General features: G+C 48.9%; 1 protein-coding gene across 1 annotated transcript in view; it reads left to right on the top strand.

Annotated features, from left to right (window-relative positions):
- DENND11 (DENN domain containing 11) overlaps positions 1 to 13795 on the top strand; it is a 45818-nt gene extending 32023 nt beyond the window's left edge. The window contains exons 4-9 of the mRNA XM_060108218.1: positions 3451 to 3604; positions 7908 to 8046; positions 8950 to 9081; positions 9219 to 9369; positions 9878 to 9946; positions 11581 to 13795. Coding sequence (XP_059964201.1) covers positions 3451 to 3604; positions 7908 to 8046; positions 8950 to 9081; positions 9219 to 9369; positions 9878 to 9946; positions 11581 to 11776 — 841 coding nt within the window. The 3' untranslated portion in view covers positions 11777 to 13795. The remainder of the gene's footprint in view (positions 1 to 3450; positions 3605 to 7907; positions 8047 to 8949; positions 9082 to 9218; positions 9370 to 9877; positions 9947 to 11580) is intronic.
- The last annotated feature ends 6344 nt before the right edge of the window (positions 13796 to 20139 follow it).

The raw sequence follows: 20139 nt of genomic DNA, 5'->3' as shown, positions 1-20139 counted from the left end.
TGATTGTTCATATCCATATACAGATCTTTAGGCCTCGTTCCTAGAAATGGAATCGTTGGGTTGCAGGGTACATACAGGGTACAATTGGATACAGATTTCAAGTGACCCTTCAGAAAGGTGGTACCATGTCGTACCTGCACCAGCAGCAGGTGGGAATGCCTGTTGTTCTGTACTTGCAAGGCCGGAAAACAGACTGGTACAGAGCAGTACTGAGTACACAGGAGTGATGAAGTGTGATTGCTGAACAGAGGCACCTCCGATACTGACATTGGGTGCATTATTGCCTGGTGTGGTGGCGAAGGGAGGGGTAGTTGCAGTGGGCATCAACATGGACACATAGCTTACGTTGTATCAGTGGAGGGGCTGTGGGCTTACATAGCACCCCAGTGTCTCTGGCCCTTCAGGGGAATCCTTGATCTGGCCCAGAGCCCGTGGCTTCAGGTCAGTAGTGCATATTGTGCCGGTTATCCTCTCATTTTTACATTGTCATGTCTCTGGGGCAGTTTCCATAGATACTTGGGCTGTGTTCCTTAATCCATGTATCTGTGTAGGTAAGATCACCAGGAAGGCCTCCTCCTGAATCATCTTTGAAGCCCAGCCTATCTTCCAACACTCTCAGCCTTGTTGCAGTACCTTTGGGTTTATCTTGGTGTTACACTTCGATAATCAATCTTGTTTACTGCAAAATCTATGTAGTGTTTAAACTTTGAGGCTTTCCTAAAACGGTTGTTTAACATTCATCCGGGAACTATTATATTTATGTCTGTGTTCGCGTTCTGTATTCCATGTGGTTGCCTTGTCCTGTGCCATCAGCCAGTGGTATAGGCTGTCAGGGGACAGGATCCTGAAACTAGCTTTTTGTGTAAGAGACCCTAACCTAATAGTGAGCTTTTCTTTAGAATCTTGGTTCCAGTATAGAGTTTAATGTAGTCAAACAGGTAGGACAGTTAATTCAGAGGCAAATCAACAAGGAACCTAGAAAATAGTAGCCAAAACATAGTATTAGAAATACAATAAAATGCTTCCCACGGTTCTTTTTAAGGAAATTAGGTCCTAATGGAAACACCTTTGAACGTAATTGTCTATCTGTTATTTTGTAGTGATCAAGCTTTTATCCCTTTGACACATCCCTGAAGGGTGTCTGAAGTCGGCCATCAGAATCGTCAGACACAGCTTAGCCCCCATGGATTTCCCATCTAGCGTGTGAACGTTTGTAAGAGTGAAAGGAATGATTATAAACGCACATACCCCCAAGGCCATTTGTTATTACATCACAGGACTGCTTCCTTTTGCAAAGCTTAAAACAAAATGTGTAGGAGCCCCCAAATTAAAGAGCTATCACTCAGAGGAGAGTTTATTTTTGTGATTTTTTTTTTGGGTGTACTTGATGATTTTTTTTTCTTTTTAAAAATGTAAATTTGGGACTTCCCTGGTGGCGCAGTGGTTAAGAATCCGCCTGCCAATGTAGGGGACACGGGTTCGGGCCCTGGTCTGCGAAGATCCCACATGCTGCAGAGCAGCTAAGCCCCTGCGCCACAACTACTGAGCCTGTGCTCTAGAGCCCGTGAGCCACAACTACTGAGCCTGTGCGCCACAACTGCTGAAGCCCACGTGCCTAGAGCCCATGCTCCGCAACAAGAGAGGCCACTGCAATGAGAAGCCCGCGCACCGCAAGGAAGAGTAGCCCCTGCTCAACATAACTAGAGAAAGCTTGTGTGCAGCTACGAAGACCCAGTGCAGCCAAAAATAAATTAATTTTTTTTAAAAATGTAAATTTGCCCGAAGTTCTCTTCCAGGGCTTGGCCTGAATCTTCCCCGTTTACGCACTGTTTCCGAACCCTCCCTGTGCACCTGGCTAGCCTCCGCCCCATGTGCTAGGGAGGAAGGAACCTAGTGTTCTGTGAGGGGCTGAGATGTATGAGGCTCATTTTCTGCTTAACTCCATTTACACCTCAAAATGATATCGCGGTGTTACTAGTTATCTGTGTTTTTAAGGAGGGGGAAAAAAGCAGATTTTGAGAAGTTCAGTAGCTTGACCGAGATCTCACAGGGAAGAAGTGGCAGCTGTAGCCTTGACATGAGGAGCTGTACGTCCCTCTGGAGCAGAGATGTTTGGGGAGCAGCTGGGTACCGGTTGGATTGTGCGAATCTTGAATCTGAGTTTGTGTCAGCGTTTGGAGGAAGCCGGCAATGACAGGTTGGGGGCATCATTGCCTTTCAGCCATCACTGTACCAGGGCCAACCGTAATTGGCGATGCCTCCCCTTGCTCAGTAAAGCTATATTTTGATTCTTTTTCAGTGTAAGAGAATGGAAATTATAGGGTTCTAAAGAAATTTAAATGGACTAAAAAGGTTTTAGTGCCTTTTATTTCTCCCTATATTAGTTTCCTAACGCTGCTCTAACAAAGTACCAAAAACTAGGTGACTGAGAACAACAGAAATGTAGTATCTTACAGTTCTGGAGGCTAGGAGTCTAAAATCAAGGTGTCCACAGGCTTGGTTTCTCCCCAGGGCTCCGAGAGAGAATCTGTTCATTGCCTCTCTCCTATCTTCTGCAGTCTTTGCTCTTCCTTGGCTTGTAGATGCATCACTCTGATCTCTGCCTTCATTTTCACATGGTGTTCTTGTGTGTGTGTGTGTGTGTGTGTGTGTGTGTGTGTATGTGTGTGCGTCCACATTTCCCCTTTTCATAAAGACACCAGTGGTACTGGATTATGGCCTCATTTAAAGTTCAACCCATTGTGCTGTCAGTAATCATAGTGCCAATATGGCACCCACGGTCCTCCTGTGCTTGACCTGAAGACAGGATTGGATTCTCCATTGTCCAGATGCTCCAGGGCCTCGATGTTGCTTTCTTGATTTTGGGGTCAGTTGACAGAACTACCCACAGCCAAGTCTCTGCCACCCGAGCAGGCTAGGTTGGGGAATAAAAGAGATTCTGAGCTTTTTATTACTTTATTACTTGGTGCAAAAATTATAAGCCCTTTGTGACATCTAATAATTGTTTTCCGTTATTTGAGACATTGAGGGGTACTCTTCGTCTTATTCTTTTGTATCAGCAAAGCAAGAACACGACTGTGCTTTCTAAACAAAGAGCAGCTTTCAAGCAGGGAATTTGTGGTCTTCCAGGTTACCCCTTCTCTGGGAAGCATCCTTTGCTTGAGAACAATAGACGTTAGTTACAGTCTGTTAATTCCTCCTCTTTCCCAGGAGGAGGAGGTTGCTTCCACAGCACTGTTGGGGACTTTCAGAGCCTGTGTTGGAGTTTTTCATAAGGAGCTTCTGTAACACCAACAGAGGCGTTCTAGGCGACCTCAAGAAGGGGGTCTTTTAGTTTATCCAGGCCTTTGCCCTCCCCACCCCCACCAAAGTATTACTTCCCTTGGGGCCAGGGCGTGAGTGGCAGGTCTGTGGGAACAGCCATTCTCACTGTGCATGTGTGTCGTGCAGACACCAGCTGGAGACACCGGGACATTACTCTCATCTGGCTGCATTCTACGAGGACAAGAAGGGGGTGCTGCACGCCAGTCCGGGGAGAGGTGGCAGCCTGCCCCCTGTCTACTGGCTGCCTTCCATCCACCGCTACATGTACCCGGAGATGAAGGTAGGTCAGCCAAACTCTCACACAGCCCCGGACTTAGGTCTGGGGACAGCAGTTGTTGATTATTGTTTTAATGAATAAGGAAATTGTGTCTTGGGCTGATGCCCAAAGTCTGCTTTTGATAGAATAGGATTGTAACCTAAGCATTTGATTCTTTTAAAACATAAGGCAAGTTATCTTAAACTAATATGCTTTCTAATACTTCTGTAATCATGGCACAAAGCCGTATTGATAGGCCGGTTGTGGTGGACTCCAGGGGGATGAGGTGGGCCTGATTCTAGTGATTGCTTCAGGTAGTTTAAAGGCAGACATTTGAACTAAAGGTGAAGAGTTTGAGCAGTTAAGATATTTCTTAGTTACAGTAGTTTCGGTATTCCTTTATTGTGTATTTTTTTTTCTGAAGTACTTCTAAATACTAGAATATGTTTATTTACCATTAACGAAACACCCAGCCAAGTGTTAGGCGTTGGGAGGGTACAAAGATCACCCCTCCTCCTCCTTTTTCCCCCATCCCCCTCCTCCATCCTGCACTTCCTCCTTCCCATCTCCCATCCCCTACAGGTGGTCACAAGATACTTCAGTGGAAATTTCAGTCTCCCTGGTAGAGAAATTATGCCACGAGTTCTAGAGAACTCTGGGAAGGCATCTTGGAAGAGGAGTTGGTCCTTGAAGTATTTGGCTGGGGGAATGTGAGGGAAGCTAATTTCAGACTGAAGGAAGGCATGAGCAACAGTGGGGACCATGGTCCATCACTTTGTCAGCACCTTCTGTGAGTTAGACATTCTGCTGGCTATTTATCAGTACCTGTTGCAGCACTCTTTAAAGTGGATTTTTTTTTTTAATCCATGTTTTACAGATAAACCAGTTGAGGTTTATAAAGGTTCAGTGACTTGGTTAAGGCCTTATAGCTGGTAGGAGATAGAGCCAAGATGTAAACACAGGCCTGATGCCAAGGCCAGTGCTCACTCCTTACCCCACTCCACTGCCTTTGTGAGGTCGTGGGCATGAGAAAGCACAGGGCAAGTTCATGGGATGTGAGCAGAATAGTTTGACTGGGATTGAATTTCAATGTCAGCTGGCCAGGAGAGAAAGGATTGGAAAAATAGGTTGGAATCAGATTGTAGAGAATCTTAAATACTAGACCATGGAATTTGAACCTGAATAAGTACCAGTTAGGGTCTTGTTAGGAAAACACAAACTATGTCAGATATTTCAAACTAATTCAATACGGGGAATTGGTAATACAGGAATTGGAAAACCAAAGGCACAGAAAGGTAACAAGATAACCTAAACACTAGAAATGCAGACAGTGGCTACCACCCTATATTAGTTATCTGTTGCTGCATCACAAATTGCCCCCAAAGTAATGGTTTAAAACAGTACATATTTGTTTCTGTGAGTTAGGGATCCAGGCATGGCTTAGCTGGGTCTTGTGCTTCATGGTCTCTCATGAGATTGCAGTCAAGGTTGGGGTCTTATCTGAAGGCTTGACCAGGGAAATATCCACTTCTGAGCTTACGTGGTTGTTGGGAGGATTGAGTTCCTTGAGGGCTGTTGGACTGAGCGCCCTGCGGACTATTTGTTGCCCCCAGTGGGTCTCTCCGCAACATGATGGCTTGCTTCATCAAAGCCAACAAGTGAAAAAGACTGTTGGCAAGATGGAAGTCATAATCCTTTGTACCTAACTGTGGAAGTCACAGCCCTGCAATGTTGTTGCCATATTCTCGTGGTTAAAAGCAAGTTCCTCAAGAGGAAGAGGGGGTTGCATAAGGCCATAAACAAGGAAGAGGGGGTTGCATAAGGCCATAAACACCAGTAGGTGGGGACGTCCCTGGGGGTTTGGAGGCTGCCTGCCACGTGCTCCCGGGCCTGGAGTAACAAAGCGGGAAAAGTGACGTTATCAAAACCGCAGGAGCTGGAGGAGGGGCCCTGCACAGCTGGTCGACCGCTGGCACTGTGCACCTGCCACGTGTTAAGAAATTTTAAGTATATAGTTTGGTGAATTTTTTACAAAGTGAGCACGTACATAAAGAAAAATTTTAAATCAGCTTATAAAGTAGAGGTCAGATTTAAGACTGTTACAGAGGAAAAAAAAAAAACCTGGAAAGTGAGAGGAAGGCAGGATCGCAGTCTCTCTGAGAGGCCCAACAGTGGCTGGTAAATGTTCCCCCAGGGAAATGGGAAAGTGGGAGACAGAAATGTGGGAAGTGAGCCGCAGGAGCAGATACATTTCCTAGGGGGCTACAGGTGAAAGGTGAGGGACGAAGCGTGAACCCCGAGGGGCCTGCCAGCAATGGTGAAGGAACAGGGAGAGGAGAGCGTACCTGGCATGAACGGGCAGAGGGAAGACAGGTGGGAACTGGGCAAGTCAAGAGAAGCAGCTACAAGGCCACGAGAAGGGAAACGGCTTGGAGCGAAAGCAGGAGAAATGTCGGTGGCGCTGTGCTGCTGGGCCGGAGAAGGGTCGAGGCGCAGACTGCAGGGCTACCTCTCTCCGAAGTGAGGAGGGCCCCTCGCCGGGCCCAGGAGGGGCTGCTTCTCGTACCTGCAGGCCTCCGCATGCCCTCCTGCAGTCCCCGCTCCACCCCCCCGCCCCCATCGCGGCTCGCATCAGCCTGGCCTTTAAGGGCATGTGCACCCGCCTCTGCCGCCAGCCTGTACACTGTGCCAGGGCAGGGCCTGGCCTCCTGTTCATTGTGAGAGCCAGACTGCTTAGCTCAGGGCACAAAGCGAGCACGTGGGAAATGCTTCTTGCCAGAAGGCACACATGTCCATGAATGAACGAATAAATAAGTACAGGCAGAATTGAGGGCTGCTAGTTTACTCTAGGATTCTAGGGCCCAGGACACATTTGGACAAAACCCTGCCAGGGCTTCGTGCAGGAGAAGTACACGTTTAGGGCATGAAGATGAGCAGAGTGGGTGCTGAGAAGAACCGGAGGGGCTTTGGCTCTGTTCTGCCTGGTTGGCGGGCGGAGGCCGGCGGGGACCGAGGTGGAAGAGTCGGGAGAAGGGAGGGAAGCAGAGGACGCGCGGATTTTGCGAGAGGGTGTGGCTGGCCGCCCCTCCTCCCGGAGAGCTGGGACGTGGTGGCAAAGGAGTGGCAGAGGGCAGGCGGGGCCCCTCAGGGGACAGCCCTTCCGCAGGCACGGGGCGATGCCTTGGGTAGGGAAGTCCTCTCCTGGGTGGTCCGGAGGAGAGGGGCTGGCGGAGCGCTGCGGCCACCCCGGGGCTCGGGTGGCGGGTGCCCCAGAGGGCTGCCAGGTGTCACACCCAGCGCGCCGCCTTGGCGCCAGTGGCACCTGCCTCCAGAAGCGCTCTCACCTGCATCCCGAACGGGTGAAGAGCCATGTCACTTCTGATGCTTTAGCATGAAAGTGACCTTCCAGAAGGCTCACAAAGCACCTGGCTTGAAGCCTCATGTCTCGTCGGCGACAGTCGTGGCTGCTGCATGTGGCTTTTCCCACGTGCTAAGGGTTCCACACGGTTTTTCTCAAGTGGTCCTTCTAGCCAGATGAAGGATGTGACGGTGGTCTCCCTATTTTACAGATGAGGAAAGAGAGCCCGAAATGCTGGCTGGCCTTCCTGAGGCTTCCTTGCGAGTAGAGGGCAGAGCAGGACTGGCCCCCAGCTTTCTCCGGGTCAGAGCTCGAGCTCTTGACCCCAGGATGTGCCTTGGCGGCAGGGTCCCGGGAGGCGACCCTCAGGGTTGAGGGTCCTCGCATCCAGCACCGAGAGGAGGTGGGGGTGGGCTTAGGTGCAGGGGCTTGTGTCAGGGAGCCCCGGGGGGTAGCCTGTCACCTGTGCCCACACGACACCTCGCATGGGAGCCGGGCCCCTGTACACGTGGGGTCTCACCCGGGACTGTCAGTGCATCCTTTTCTGCCTTCCGGTGCTCAGTCGTGTTGGGAGCTGAGAGTTCTCACTGAGGCGTCCGTCAGACGTCCCTGGGGGTTTGGAGGTTGCCGTCAGTGAGGCGTCCGTAACTGAAGTTACGTCCAGTTTTGCTTCCTCTGCTCCGTGTCCCCCGGGTAAAGTCGTTTAATGATCCCTAAACTTACACTTTGGTGTATCAGGGGAGCTGTTGAATGATGGACCTCTAGCTTAAAGATAAGACTTTCAAAGTGAAAAATACCATTTTACATGGAAGTAACTGTCCCTTATTGAATCTGTTCGGTGGTACCTTGTTTTTTTTTTTGTTCTCATTGTTGGCAGGGGAAGGGGTGGTCAGCACGCACCTGTATTGAATTTTTTTTGCAACATTTCTAACAAGCTATTCCCCTCCCACCCCCTTTTAATTTTTTCAGATCACACACCCAGCTGGCTGCATGTCTCAGTTTATTAAGTTCTTTGGGGAACAGATCCTCATCCTTTGGAAATTTGCCTTACTTCGAAAGCGCATTTTGATATTTTCTCCCCCTCCTGTGGGCGTCGTATGCTACAGAGGTAACTAGAAGCCAAAGTCAGGGACTCTTCCCAAGTTCTCTGCAACAGAAACTGCCCCGGTCTTTCCAGTGTTGGCCAAGGCCAGAAGGGATTGAGCCATATCAGGGCCTCAGGGGTTTTAAGCCTGGGAGTGACACGGTTGGATTAGTGTTGTAGAATGTGGACTCTGGCGGTACGGAAGCCGGATCGGGTAACATGTCAGTAGTCTGGTGAGGGAGAAGGGTCTGGATTAAAGCAGAGAGGATGGATGCTTGATATGTTTAAGAGAGAAACCTGACAAAGTCTGGCGTCTGGGTTGTAAGGTTCTGATGTATGTGAGGTAACAGAGGAAGAATCTAGGATGCTGAGGACGGTGAGGCCACCCGGCGGGGGACCGAGGAGGAGCAGGTGGGGGGCAGTGTGACAGAGTTACCTTGGACGTGACGAGCGTGTGCTGCTCTGAGGCCTTCTCGAGCGGTGCTCTAGGCACTGCTACAGTTGGGTCAGGACCTTGGGGGACAGGCTGGGCCAGAGAGACAGACCTGGGGGTGGCACAGGCCGAGCTGATAGCCGGGGGGTGGGTGCCATCATTTGGGGAGAATGTGAGTGAGGAGGGACGTGCCAGCGTGTAAGATGCAGGCCTGGGAGGTGCGCCAGTGAAGGCGGAAGGCAGAGGGGGTGTTGGCGTGCAGTCAGAAGAGGGGAGGGGACCAGGAGGTGCGGGGGTCGCGGTGGGTAAGAGTTCTGAGAAGGGAGAGGGTCACCAGTGCCAAATGCTAAGCAGGGCCTCGTGAGACGAAGACTGAAACATGTCCGTTGGGTTTGAGCACCTTGGTAAAGCTGACAGCTCCGAGAAGGTGGCCGGCAGGCTGGGAGGGAGGGGCTGGAGGGGCCCGGGTGGCCTCACCTCCGCTGTCCCCGCAGTGTACTGCTGCTGCTGCCTGGCCAACGTCTCCCTGCCTGGCATCGGGGGCACCGTTCCCGAGTCCAAGCCTTTCTTCTACGTGAACGTGGCCGACATCGAGAGCCTGGAGGTAGAGGTGTCCTACGTGGCCTGTAAGTACGGGGCCCGCCCCATCCTGCCCGCACCTCCCTGGCGGGGTCGCCCGGGGCCCTGCTTCCCGGCAGTGTCGGGCTGGTTCCCTGTAGGGCCGTCCTCAGGGGTCCTGCCGCCTGAAGCCCAGCTTCTGCAGGCACCACCGAGAAGATTTTTGAGGAGAAGCGGGAGCTGTACGACGTCTACGTGGACAACCAGAATGTGAAGACGCACCACGACCACCTGCAGCCGCTGCTGAAGATCAACAGTGCCGACCGGGAGAAGTACCGGCGGCTCAACGAGCAGAGGTAGATCAGAGCCCGGGGCTGCCCTGCTGCCCTTGTCGGGACAGCGGGGGGGTGGTGGTGGGGCTCCCGTCAAGCCCGCCTGCCGCCCCTTCCCTCTGGGCACAGCTCTGCCCCCCTGCCGGGAGCCGGGGTTGAGGAAGCTCCCAGCATATACCGATGGGCAGCGGGCATGTGTGGGGTGACTCCTTTCTGGCGGCCTCTGGAATCTGTGAGGCCCGAGGAAGCGTGTTGCTATCAGTGGCGAAATAAATGGCCTCATCACCTCATCCCTATTTTATGGCAGTTAGGAAAGGTGGTCACGTGAGTGGGATTACACACGGGCAGAGCCAGCTCTGGCCTCCAAGCTGCTCTCCCTGCCTTTGGACGGGGGCCAGGGTGTGTGTGTCGCTCTGGATCAGCCTCCTTCCTGAGAGGCGGTGGCCCATGCAGATGCCTGGCCGGTGACCCAGCCCATTGCTGGGGTCCTTGTCACTGCGCCAGAGGCTGACGGTCGTCTCCTCCCCGACAGGCAGATGCTGTTGTATTCCCAGGAGGTAGAAGAGGATTATAACCCTTGTGAAGAGGACCTCTTTGTGCTGTAAGTTGGCCCAGGCGGCGGTCGGGGGCCTCCCCGTGGGTCCCTTAGCACTAAGGGCTTTAGCCTGGATCCCTCCCGTGTTACCTGCTGCAGCCCAAGGATACCCTTTATTGCCACCGAGGGCACTTAGAGCTGGGCTACACACAGAGTCAACCTGAGCCCCAAAATGCTGTTAGGGGGGACCCAGGAAAGTCAAAGCAGCAGGGGAAGGTTATTAAGAGAAAATGGGAGTCCCCGCAGTTGTCTTCCTGCTGGGCATTTACATCCAGATGTCTGCTGCATAGGAGCTCTGTGTGTCCCTCAGGATGCAGGGACTTCTCACTGCATTGCTTCCTTTGAATAGAGCAGTTCCTTGTACTGAGTATTATGGGATAATCAGAAACTTAACTCTTGAATCGAAGGACACTTCTTTCCTTCCGAGCTGTTGGTGGTCAGGGTGGGAGCCATGGCCTTTATACCTCAGAGCATGGATCTCATTCATAAGCAGCTGTGTGAAACAGTGCTCAGTGATAAGAACAGGACTGTAATTGAACCAGAAACAATTTTCCCAGCTTCCGGCTTGGTCTTCCTACCCCGCCTCCCGGGATGGGGGTGGTGAATAGCACTTGCAGTTAGAACTGTTTCTGGCTTTGATACTGGCTTTGATAATTCAACAAAGGTGCAGTACTTTGACTCTAATAAAGTGTACTTTCTAATGCATACATGCTGTTTAGCTGTAAAAGTATCTGGGAACTGAGCAGAGAACCAGCAGTCTCATCAAGGCTTGACACAGTCTATTGAATCTGAAATTCTAGAGCGCCCAGAGCTGCTTTGGGCACTAGGCACCTTGCGCTATGGAACACAGCTGAAAAGTCTAGACAGTTAATGCCTTTTCTGACTACAGTTCATATATTCATACAGTACTGTAAGTTCGTGACATTCAAATCATGCTCTGTGCATAATTAAAACAAAAAAAGCAATCGGAAGAACACAGCTGCGCACAGATGGTGTTGAGCTGTGGCGACGGTACCTCCAGGCTGACTCGACTTCCGCCTTCACTGCCCGCTCCAGCAGGGCTGGCTTCAGGTTGCCCCGTGCCCGCCCCAGCGCCCCTGAGCTCCACCTTTTCTGTGTGGGTGCCTCAGGGCCTGGAGAGCCAATTCAGAGCCCTTCTCTGCCTCTAGGAAGGCTCACCTCCTGCTACGGGCTCTAATTACCCATCCAGGGCTTTGAAGGTGAATTTCACTTTCTCACATTAAGTCTTGACCTCAGAACTGTGTTACCAGTTTTTTTGGTTCTGTTTTCTGTCCTTCTCTTCCCTTTATGACTAAGCAGAAAGAGAGGAACAGAGTTTATGGGGGCCTCTCCCTACAGCTATGTTTAAACCCCTAGTGACCTCCCTCTCAACAGGAAAATAAATTTTTGGCAGTCCGGCCATCAGTTGCTTAGAGATTTTGCTCATCGTACCATGGTTAAAGCCAGTTCTTTGCTGACCTTAGCGGCGCTTGAATAACCGTTTAACTTTTATCCTGTTTTCTTCTTTAAAAGTATATCAAGCAAAGCAGTGTAGTTTTGGTTCCCCATGTGTGGCTTACTTGGTGAGCTTTCGTGTCTTTTCTGCCCTCCCTTTCCCACGTCTTGTCTTGTGAACGCAGGTTTTTCCTAGAGCAAAACAATCGGATATTTCAGACTTTGCTGGAGGTGTCCGCCAGTCAAGACAAAACTCTGACAGCTGAGCATGCCCGGGGCATGGGTCTAGACCCCCAAGGAGACCGGAGCTTTCTTATGGACCTGCTGGAGGCCTACGGCATCGATGTCATGTTGGTCATTGACAACCCCTGTTGCCCATAGGAAGGATGAGTTCACCCAGGCCCCAGATGGCCTGATTTTTCATTAAGTTGACACAAAGGAATACTGTTTATACTTCCAACAAATGTAACTTTTGCAGCGCCTTCCCTCCCTTCCTCCCAAGAGGTAAGATGAGAGCATCTTGGTCTTGTAGGTCGTTGAAAGCTACCGCCTTCAGAGCTGCCGCCGGTTTGGTCTTAGGAGTTATCAAAGCAGATTCTCTCATTGCTTTGTTGAGGGACTTGAGGAGATGGGCGAAGACCGCGTATCACCAGGCGCGGGCCGAGCTCTGGAGACGTGGGGCTGGACTGTTGAGAAAGTCTGTCTGGTCTTTGTCGCTTGACATATCAAGGATAAGACAACTGTCTGTCCAGTGTGGCGTTGGATGTCCACCTGCCTGAAGCAGAAGCTAGACCAGGTGGCTTTTCAAGGTTATTTTCATCAGTCTGGGAGTCTAGTCTTGGGATCACATCCCTTTTCCTGTTCATTAGAGTAAATCTGTGTTTTCTCTGTTCACGTAGGTAAGAGACTTCAAAGAGGGACCAAGGATATTTCTGTCACCAAGTGTGAGCTTCTCTCTAAGGACAGATGACAGGGAGAGGTTGCTTCTCAGTCACCTGAGAACTAAAATTGTAGAATGAAGCCTTGAAAGCTTTCTCTGAGTAAGTTAATGGTGGCCACTCCACGTAATAGTCCGTTTTCTCTGAATCCCCTCCTCTTGGGATGGGCTGGCAGATTCCTTCGGGCTGATGTTAACAGGAGTGTGTACCAGTTTGGAGCTCTCGTAAACAGACTTCTCTTTAGCAGAGACGACATTTGTCGAGCTGAGTAATTGGGACCAGAGATGTGCAGGTTTGTTAGAGAGCAAACGTGGCAGTCCCTCCACCCAGGAAAGTAGTTGGGAAACCTGAGTGTGGATGATGAGCTCCTCCGCTTTGCTCTGGAGCGTTCTGACCTGGGACAGCTCCTGTCGGCCCTGCCTGTTCTCTTTGGCTGGGGCGTTCGGTGGATGCCAGCTTAGGTAAGACGGCCGCAGTCTGTCAGCCAGAGAAGCTAGCTCCTGGCGTAGCGTTTAGGTCTTTTTGTTGGTGACAAATAACTTCTTGCCCTTTACCGTTCCTGCCTGGCTCTGTTATTGGAACAGCCATCAGTTATATCCATGTCTGGGACCAAGTTCCAGCCAGGCAAATGGACACAGCAGAGAGAAATAACTTCCAAATAGATGGATCCCATGTCTTATCTCAAGACTAGCTTTATAGGGCTTATTGCTTTATTTAAAAATATTTTCACTGTAGCTCCTTGACATGAAATTCAAGACTAAAGAAATTCACATGTGGAAATGCAAACAGACATTGATTAATCAAGGTAGCATCTTTTATGTAAGTATATAAATAAGTTTGGGCATTGAATTGTAAACTGTACATTTTTCTCCCCTGTGGGTTTAGCCTTCGTTTCAGTAATACATATGTTTACAAAAGAAAAAAAGAATCTGTGTTTAGAAGCTGAAGCTTCACTGCCTTTTTCCTGGAAGAGTGACTGTCTCCTCTTGCCCCTCGAGAAGAAGTGGCCTTTCTAACTTGGGTCAAGTTAGGGTTACTTTTATACTTTTAGTGGCATCCAAAGGTTCAAGGCTTTCTAAGTTGGGGGTGGGTGGTCAGAAGTAGGGGCGGGCGTAAAAGGGAAGGTCAGATTCTCGTGGAGGACGCAGGCAGACCCTCCTTCTGTGCAGCTGGGGAATTTGTGGGGAGAACACACTCTTTTTAAGCACTTCTGCTCCGGAGACCTTCTGCGTGTGAACGCTTTTGTTTTTGTGGTATTGTAACTCCAAGCTCAGACGTGCTGATGTAAAGGTAGCAGGATGAAGATGAGATGCCTGTATTTCCCTCTGAATGGTGGGCCCAGGCTTCTGTGCTCCTTTTAGCTCCCTGCCGTCCTAGGCAGCTGTCCATCTGGCATCTGTGTCCCCCCGATGCTCACGCAGAGGTCTGGGCTGGGGGTGGTCCTGGGAGGGGGGCACCCATGAGGCAGTGCCATTCTGAGGTCATACGCACCCTGGGCTCGGCTGACCTTGAAGAGGAAACCCAAGAATTGGTTCTTCCCTGCATTGCCAGCTTCGGGGGGTGGGGTGGGGGGCAGGAGTCTAGTGCAGTGCCCTCTGCTGGGCTAGCCAGCACACTGTTGCTCTGTGGTTACCCTCGTCACTGCCTGTCGTCCCCCAAGAATGCAGATGTGGAGCCTTTTCCTTCCGAGGTCAGAGGTCACCATTTGAAGGCTCCCGCCTTCTCCCTGATCTCTCAGGTGAGCAGCACCCACAGCGTCACTTGCTGCCAGGTCTCTGAAAGGGGAATTCGTGGGTGAGGTACCAGGCAGGACTCCCTGCACAGGGACGGCAGAAGCTAGAAGCCACACAGACCTGCTTTTGTGTCACTGTGGAAATATTTTCTGAGAAACCCCCTGCTTTTGTTTGGAAGCTTCGGAGAATGTCCCTCCTTCCTGTCCTCCACAGGGACAGGGCTTACTGTTATTACTGTGGCCTTCTGGAGCAGGTTGGGAGCCTCGGGTACACTGACTGATGGTGGCCTCCTGTCCCTCTAGACTCTTGGACCACCTTCCCCCCTCCCCACGGCCCCCCTGCACCAGCTGGCCTGGTCCTGCTGGGGAACTTTAAGCCTGATCTAACGCCAAGCTGTGAGCCACGTCCTAACTTGGAAACACTGCTGACCTGAGACACGGGGGCTGCCAGGTCATCCCTGAGTCAAGTTAGAAGAAACTCTTGGTGGCGAGAGTCCTTGTGGGACCTAGAATCCAGGCTTGGGGTTTGTTGATGTCTGTAAGGTACGACAGAGTCCTGGTAAAATGGATTTTTCACTTGTGCAGGCTGGGCAGATGGTACCATTCAGCCTTCGGGACAATGTCCAGTTGTCCTGTGGATTAGGGCTCTTCAGGAGTCAGAAATGGTAGGACTTACCTTTCACCAGACCAAAAAGTATGGGCCAAAAAAATAGTTTAGAATTAGCTTTGGCTTTTGCTAAGCGTGAAGCACTCCTTAGGCCTGGTGGAGATCCCTTCTAATGTAAGTGCCTGTACAGCCCTCAGTGAGTTAGGATTGCTGTGGGTCAGCAGGCATCTGTCTCCCATAGCCATCATGCATCCTGGCATCATGTCTTCCATTTGGCTGAGGAAGGGAAGCTGAATTCATTGATATATTGATAGAAATAATTTAGCATAGGAATTTGCATTTATAACTTACCTTGTTTTGTCCCACGTGAAAATCAAGATGGGAAATTTAAGTGTAGCACAGGGTGCAGATAATTCTCAATACCACGTGTGACGATTCATTTATCAGTGTAACTACCTATGATATTTTAGCTAGAAGATAAAGATAAATGAAATCATAGCTGAATCACTGTTTTTCATTCTGGTGGTTATGAGGATGAACTTGCTATTTGTCTTGATACACTGAAAGCCCTTCAAACGCAATAAAAAGGTAAGATTATTCACCTTTAAACCGAGGCCTTTGGGGAACCTTTTGTAAAGGGCAGTGAAGAGTTAACCTTTTAACGGCAGTACAGCAACCCTCCAGGAAGAGGTGGGGACCTCAGGGACTGTTTGTTTTGTTTTGTTTTAAATGAAACTGCAGAGCCCAGGGAATGAATTGAGGAGCTTCCTCCACTCCCAGGACGGATCACACTTGGAGAGGTAGAGGGAGGGGGAGGGCGCTGCTGAATAAAATAAGACAGTGAACTTGCTTTGGTGTGATGACAGTTCTCTACAGTCAAGGTTAGTATGGGGGCTAGCGTGTCTCACATGGGCTTTCATCTCCCCGTTAGGTTCCTGGCTGGTGGGCTCAGACTCTGCGAAAGGGCCAGTCCTCGGGTCTTTTCCCTGCGTTCCTGCTGTACTTAGCGCCCTGCAGTGAGGATCCTGCAGACCTGGGGCTCACTTCAGCAGGCCAGTCCACCCCCTCTCATTTCAGGAAAGTCCTTTTGTGATTCAGGTAGGGGAAGAGGAGTTCAGGGCTCCTTTTACTCCCAAGTCATGGATTTTTAATATTCCATTTGTATTACCAATATACTTCTGTTCCCCGGAGCTGCTGGGGTGCAGAGTGCTGTGGAAAAAGGCTAACTGTGAATTTAGTTCATGTTTTTCTTATAAGAAATGGAAGTTTATTTTTATATCGATATTACTATGTGATGAATTGAGTATGCAGATGTTGGAAGGAAATTTCAAAACTATAATCCTAGAAGAAACGGGCAGTATTGCAATTTGGAAGCAGCTGAGACCCCATTTTGGTGAGTGAATAAGGACTGTCCTGTGAAATCTTAACAAACAGCCTCTTGAGGAGATAAAGTTGACAGTCCGATGGAGGATGACACACATTCACCAACCTTAAGTAAGATTCTTGTATGAAAGGGGGTGAATGTGATCATGCTGATTACTAGGCCTCTTAGCTGGAGGGAGATGGGAGGCAGGGGTAGTTTTATAACTGGCACTTTGACTCATTTGTGGAGCTGGAACACAGGGGCCATTTGGTGAAACTGCACATTTAGAAAGGAAATAAGAATTTTCCAGAGCTAGATAGAGAAATGATGATGGAGAAGTAAAGCCCTGCTTTCATCTCTTTAGCATTTATTCTAGAAGCTCAGCATAGTGGGCTTTTAGAGGTAATAGGATTTAAATTCAGAAAATTTATTTAACTACCATGGAAGGATAGGTATGAATTACCTCTGTGTGCTGTGGAATGCCTCTTTAGACTAATGGTACATCTACTTTGCTTTCTAAGGACAGTTGGGGGATGCAGGGGTGGGGTGTACGGTATTATGAACTAGCTGGAGATGATCCACAAAATGAAAACTCTACACACAGGTCACTGAGTTCACTGGTTGTTAACATATACCATTGACATTGGAGTGAAAAACTCCTTCCTTTGGCCAAATCAAGCAAAGATAAAAGTCTCAAAAAATTTTGAAGGCAGCATCAGGAAATGAGTTTCAGTCTAGCCCTCCAAGACCAGTGAGGAAAGCTGTAGCTTCTGTGCTTTTGAACAGACTGGGTAGGAGACTTTAGGGATACAGAGTAGAGGAAAAACAAAACTAACCTCCTTTGTTTATCCCAAGCTTGTTGGCTAAATTTTTTTATAGGTCTGAGAGAGAAACCTTTTTGAAAAAGAAATAGTTGTAAGCCTTGGGAAAAGTTCTGTTTTTTCCAAGTTAGGATCAGCATAGTCTCCCTGTCGCCTTAAATGTCAAACCCCTACTTTGATTAATACCCCAGTGTAAGAGTTACAGCAATAAGAGAAACGGAATCTGTTTTTGTTTCAAGTATTTACCTCATAGTATGAAATCAGTAAGACAGTTCATAGATCTCACCCTGAATATACTGCATCTGGGTATGTTTTTTTCTCTTCAATGGTGATCATTTTAAAGGCCTAAAGGAAGCTGGGGTTCATCCCAAAGAGTAAATGTTTCTTGAATTGATTTTGTTCTGTGGTACAAATAACATCTGTGTATATCATATGTGTATATATCTGAACCAAGTTGTATGCAGAGAGGTTGATATAACTATATTTACAGAAGACAGTTTTTACAATTAAAATTCACATTTTAACATGAACATGTGTGCTGCAGTCCTTCACTTGGTCCAAGAAATGTGGTTTGTGGTAGGAAGCAGCAACAGCCCAGGCCACGAGCAGAATCCATGGCGCTCAGCACTGACCTCACTTACGGTGATGATGGAAGAAACCAGAGCTGGTGCCTGTCCTCCTTGAGGCCATGGTCTGGATACACATTCTCCAGGTAATGGAAATAACCGTCCCCATTCCATTAGAAAAGCCAGGACTGTGCACCCTCCATCATATCAGACAACTTCTGGAGAAGGACCCCATGGAGACCAAAGCTTTTTGGTTTCACATCTTCCTCCTACTAAAGTTTACTTTAAAACAAACATCTCTCTCTCTCTCTGTCTCTCTCTGTCTCTCTGTCTCTCTCTCTCTGTCTCTGTCTCTCTGTCTCTGTCTCTCTCTCTCTCTCTGTCTCTCTGTCTGTCTCTCTCTCTGTCTCTCTGTCTCTGTCTCTCTGTCTCTCTGTCTCTCTCTCTCTCTGTCTCTCTCTCTGTCTCTCTCTCTTTCTCTCTCTCTCTCTCTCACCTTCTGGGGAGTTACCTATTTTAAGGCAGTAGAGACTCAATTCCTAACATTGTTAGCTCTGTGTTCCAAGCCAGGTTCCCACCTTCCAAGTGACATGACCACGTATTACCTATTTCCTAGGGTTTTGCGAACACAGCTAATCATTCGCACGTGTAAAGCACTGGCACATAGTAATTACAACCGTGCATACAAATTGGCCATGGGGTTAAGCAATAGGCTTTATACTGAACTATATTTAACATAAAATATTTGCTCTGTTTTTAATAGAAATACTCTTGGTTTTTGAGTGAAAGCAGTCTGACAAAAGGTTTGTACTAAACAAGAAGGGGGGACTCGGGTTCTCCTCGGACCCCTCAGCATTCCAGGTCTAGCTGACGAGGGTCTCTCATAGCTGCTGAAACATCCTTTACATGGACCTTATATGGAAGGACAACACAAAGAAGGTAATAGATGATAAGGCAACCATGTTCTCAGTAAATACTCTGAATCAAGAAAACAAAATTTGAACTAGGACATATTTACATTTAAAAATGAATAAAAACTAATCTGAATTAAATATCCTTCCCCAATCATAGGTTCCATTATTTCTATGGAAAAATTAGAATCACTAAAACACATACATGCGGGTAGCCAAGATTCTGTGCTGGTCTTTTGCACTCTATTATAGAATCAATATATGCCAGATTCTCTTGGCTTATGTAGACTGTATTTTCTTATACCACAGCACTCCCTCTCCCCTCCATGGGCAGTATGGAGTGGCTGCTCCTTAGACTGCATGTTTGGACCTGCCTGCTTTTTGTTGTTTTTGCAAAAGCACAGCTTTTAACACCACTCTGAAGAACACAGAGGTAAACAGGTAAGCATTATTTTATGGGCTTTTCAGTCATGGTCTCTTCATAGCTGTTTTATAATCCTTTAAGCATTGGTCTTCACTCTCCAAGGGGTTCGTGGGTGCTGGCATATGCACTGTCCTAAAACTGATTTACCTGAGGGTGAGCCAGCCAGTTCTCCTTTCCCTCTTCCCCCTTGTGCAATTTTCCTTCCTCTTTACGAAAAGAAAACCTTACGTTTCATCCGGCTTACTGTGGTGCACTGCCCTCTGGAATATAAAAAAAACCTCAGGGGCACCAAGGTGATTATCGTGCCTAGCTACCAAATCCTCAGCAAGGTAGGTAAGTTTCTAGTTCTCTGTCTTCAACAAACTAAAGGAGCATCTAATCAAGCTGTTGATAGGTCACTGTGATTTTTGATATGCAACTCAAAAGAACTGCATGACATTGTTATAACAATTTTTTCTATCCCATATGCTTATTTATGTATTTACATCTATAAGGTTAAGCCTTGTTTCATCTTAGCTGTAAATAACATGTGCTTTTGGGAGGAGACAAAATGGTGGAATAGAATGACGTGAGCTCACCTCTTCTTATGGAAACAGAATCACAACTAACTGCTGAACCATCGACCAAAAAAAAAAAAACCGCTGGAACCTACCAGAAAAGATACCCTATATCCAAAGACAAAGAAGAAGCCACAACGAGATGGTAGGAGGGGTGCAATTGTGATCAAATCAAACCCCGTACATGCCAGGTGGGCAACCCACAAACTGGAAAATAATTATACCACAGACGTTCTCCCACAGGAGTGAAAGTTCTGAGCCCCATGTCAGGCTCCCCAGCCTGGGGGTCTGGCAACAGGAGGAGGAGCTCCCAGAGAAGCTGGCTTTGAAGGCCAGTGAGGTTTGATTGCAGGAATTCCACAGGACTGGAGGAAACAGAAACTCCACTCTTGGAAGGGCACACACAGGGTCTCACGTGCACCAGGACCCAGGGAAAAAGCGGAGACCTTGGAACTGACCTGCTAGTATTGGAGGGTCTCCTGCAGAGGCGGGAGGCAGCTGTGTCTCACCGTGGGGACAAGGACGCTGGCGGCAGTAGTTCTGGAGAGTATTCATTGGCATGAGCCCTCTTGGAGGCCATCATTTTCTCAACAAGACCTCGCCCCACCCAACAGCCAGTGCTAGGATACCTCAGGCCAAACAACCAACAGGGTGGGAACGCAGCCCCACCCATCAGCAGGTAGGCTACTTAAAGTCCTGCTGAGAACACAGCTGCCCGATAAACACAACCCCTGACACAGGCTTGCCCACCAGAGGGACGAGACCCAGCTCCACCCACGAGTGGGCAGGCACCAGTCCCTTCCGCCAGGAAGCCTGCACAAGCCT

The sequence above is a fragment of the Mesoplodon densirostris genome, chromosome 9 (genome assembly GCF_025265405.1).
Source record: "Mesoplodon densirostris isolate mMesDen1 chromosome 9, mMesDen1 primary haplotype, whole genome shotgun sequence".
Classification (NCBI taxonomy): domain Eukaryota; kingdom Metazoa; phylum Chordata; class Mammalia; order Artiodactyla; family Ziphiidae; genus Mesoplodon; species Mesoplodon densirostris.
Note: the sequence above shows the minus strand (reverse complement) of the source record. Positions and strands in the feature narration are given on the sequence as shown.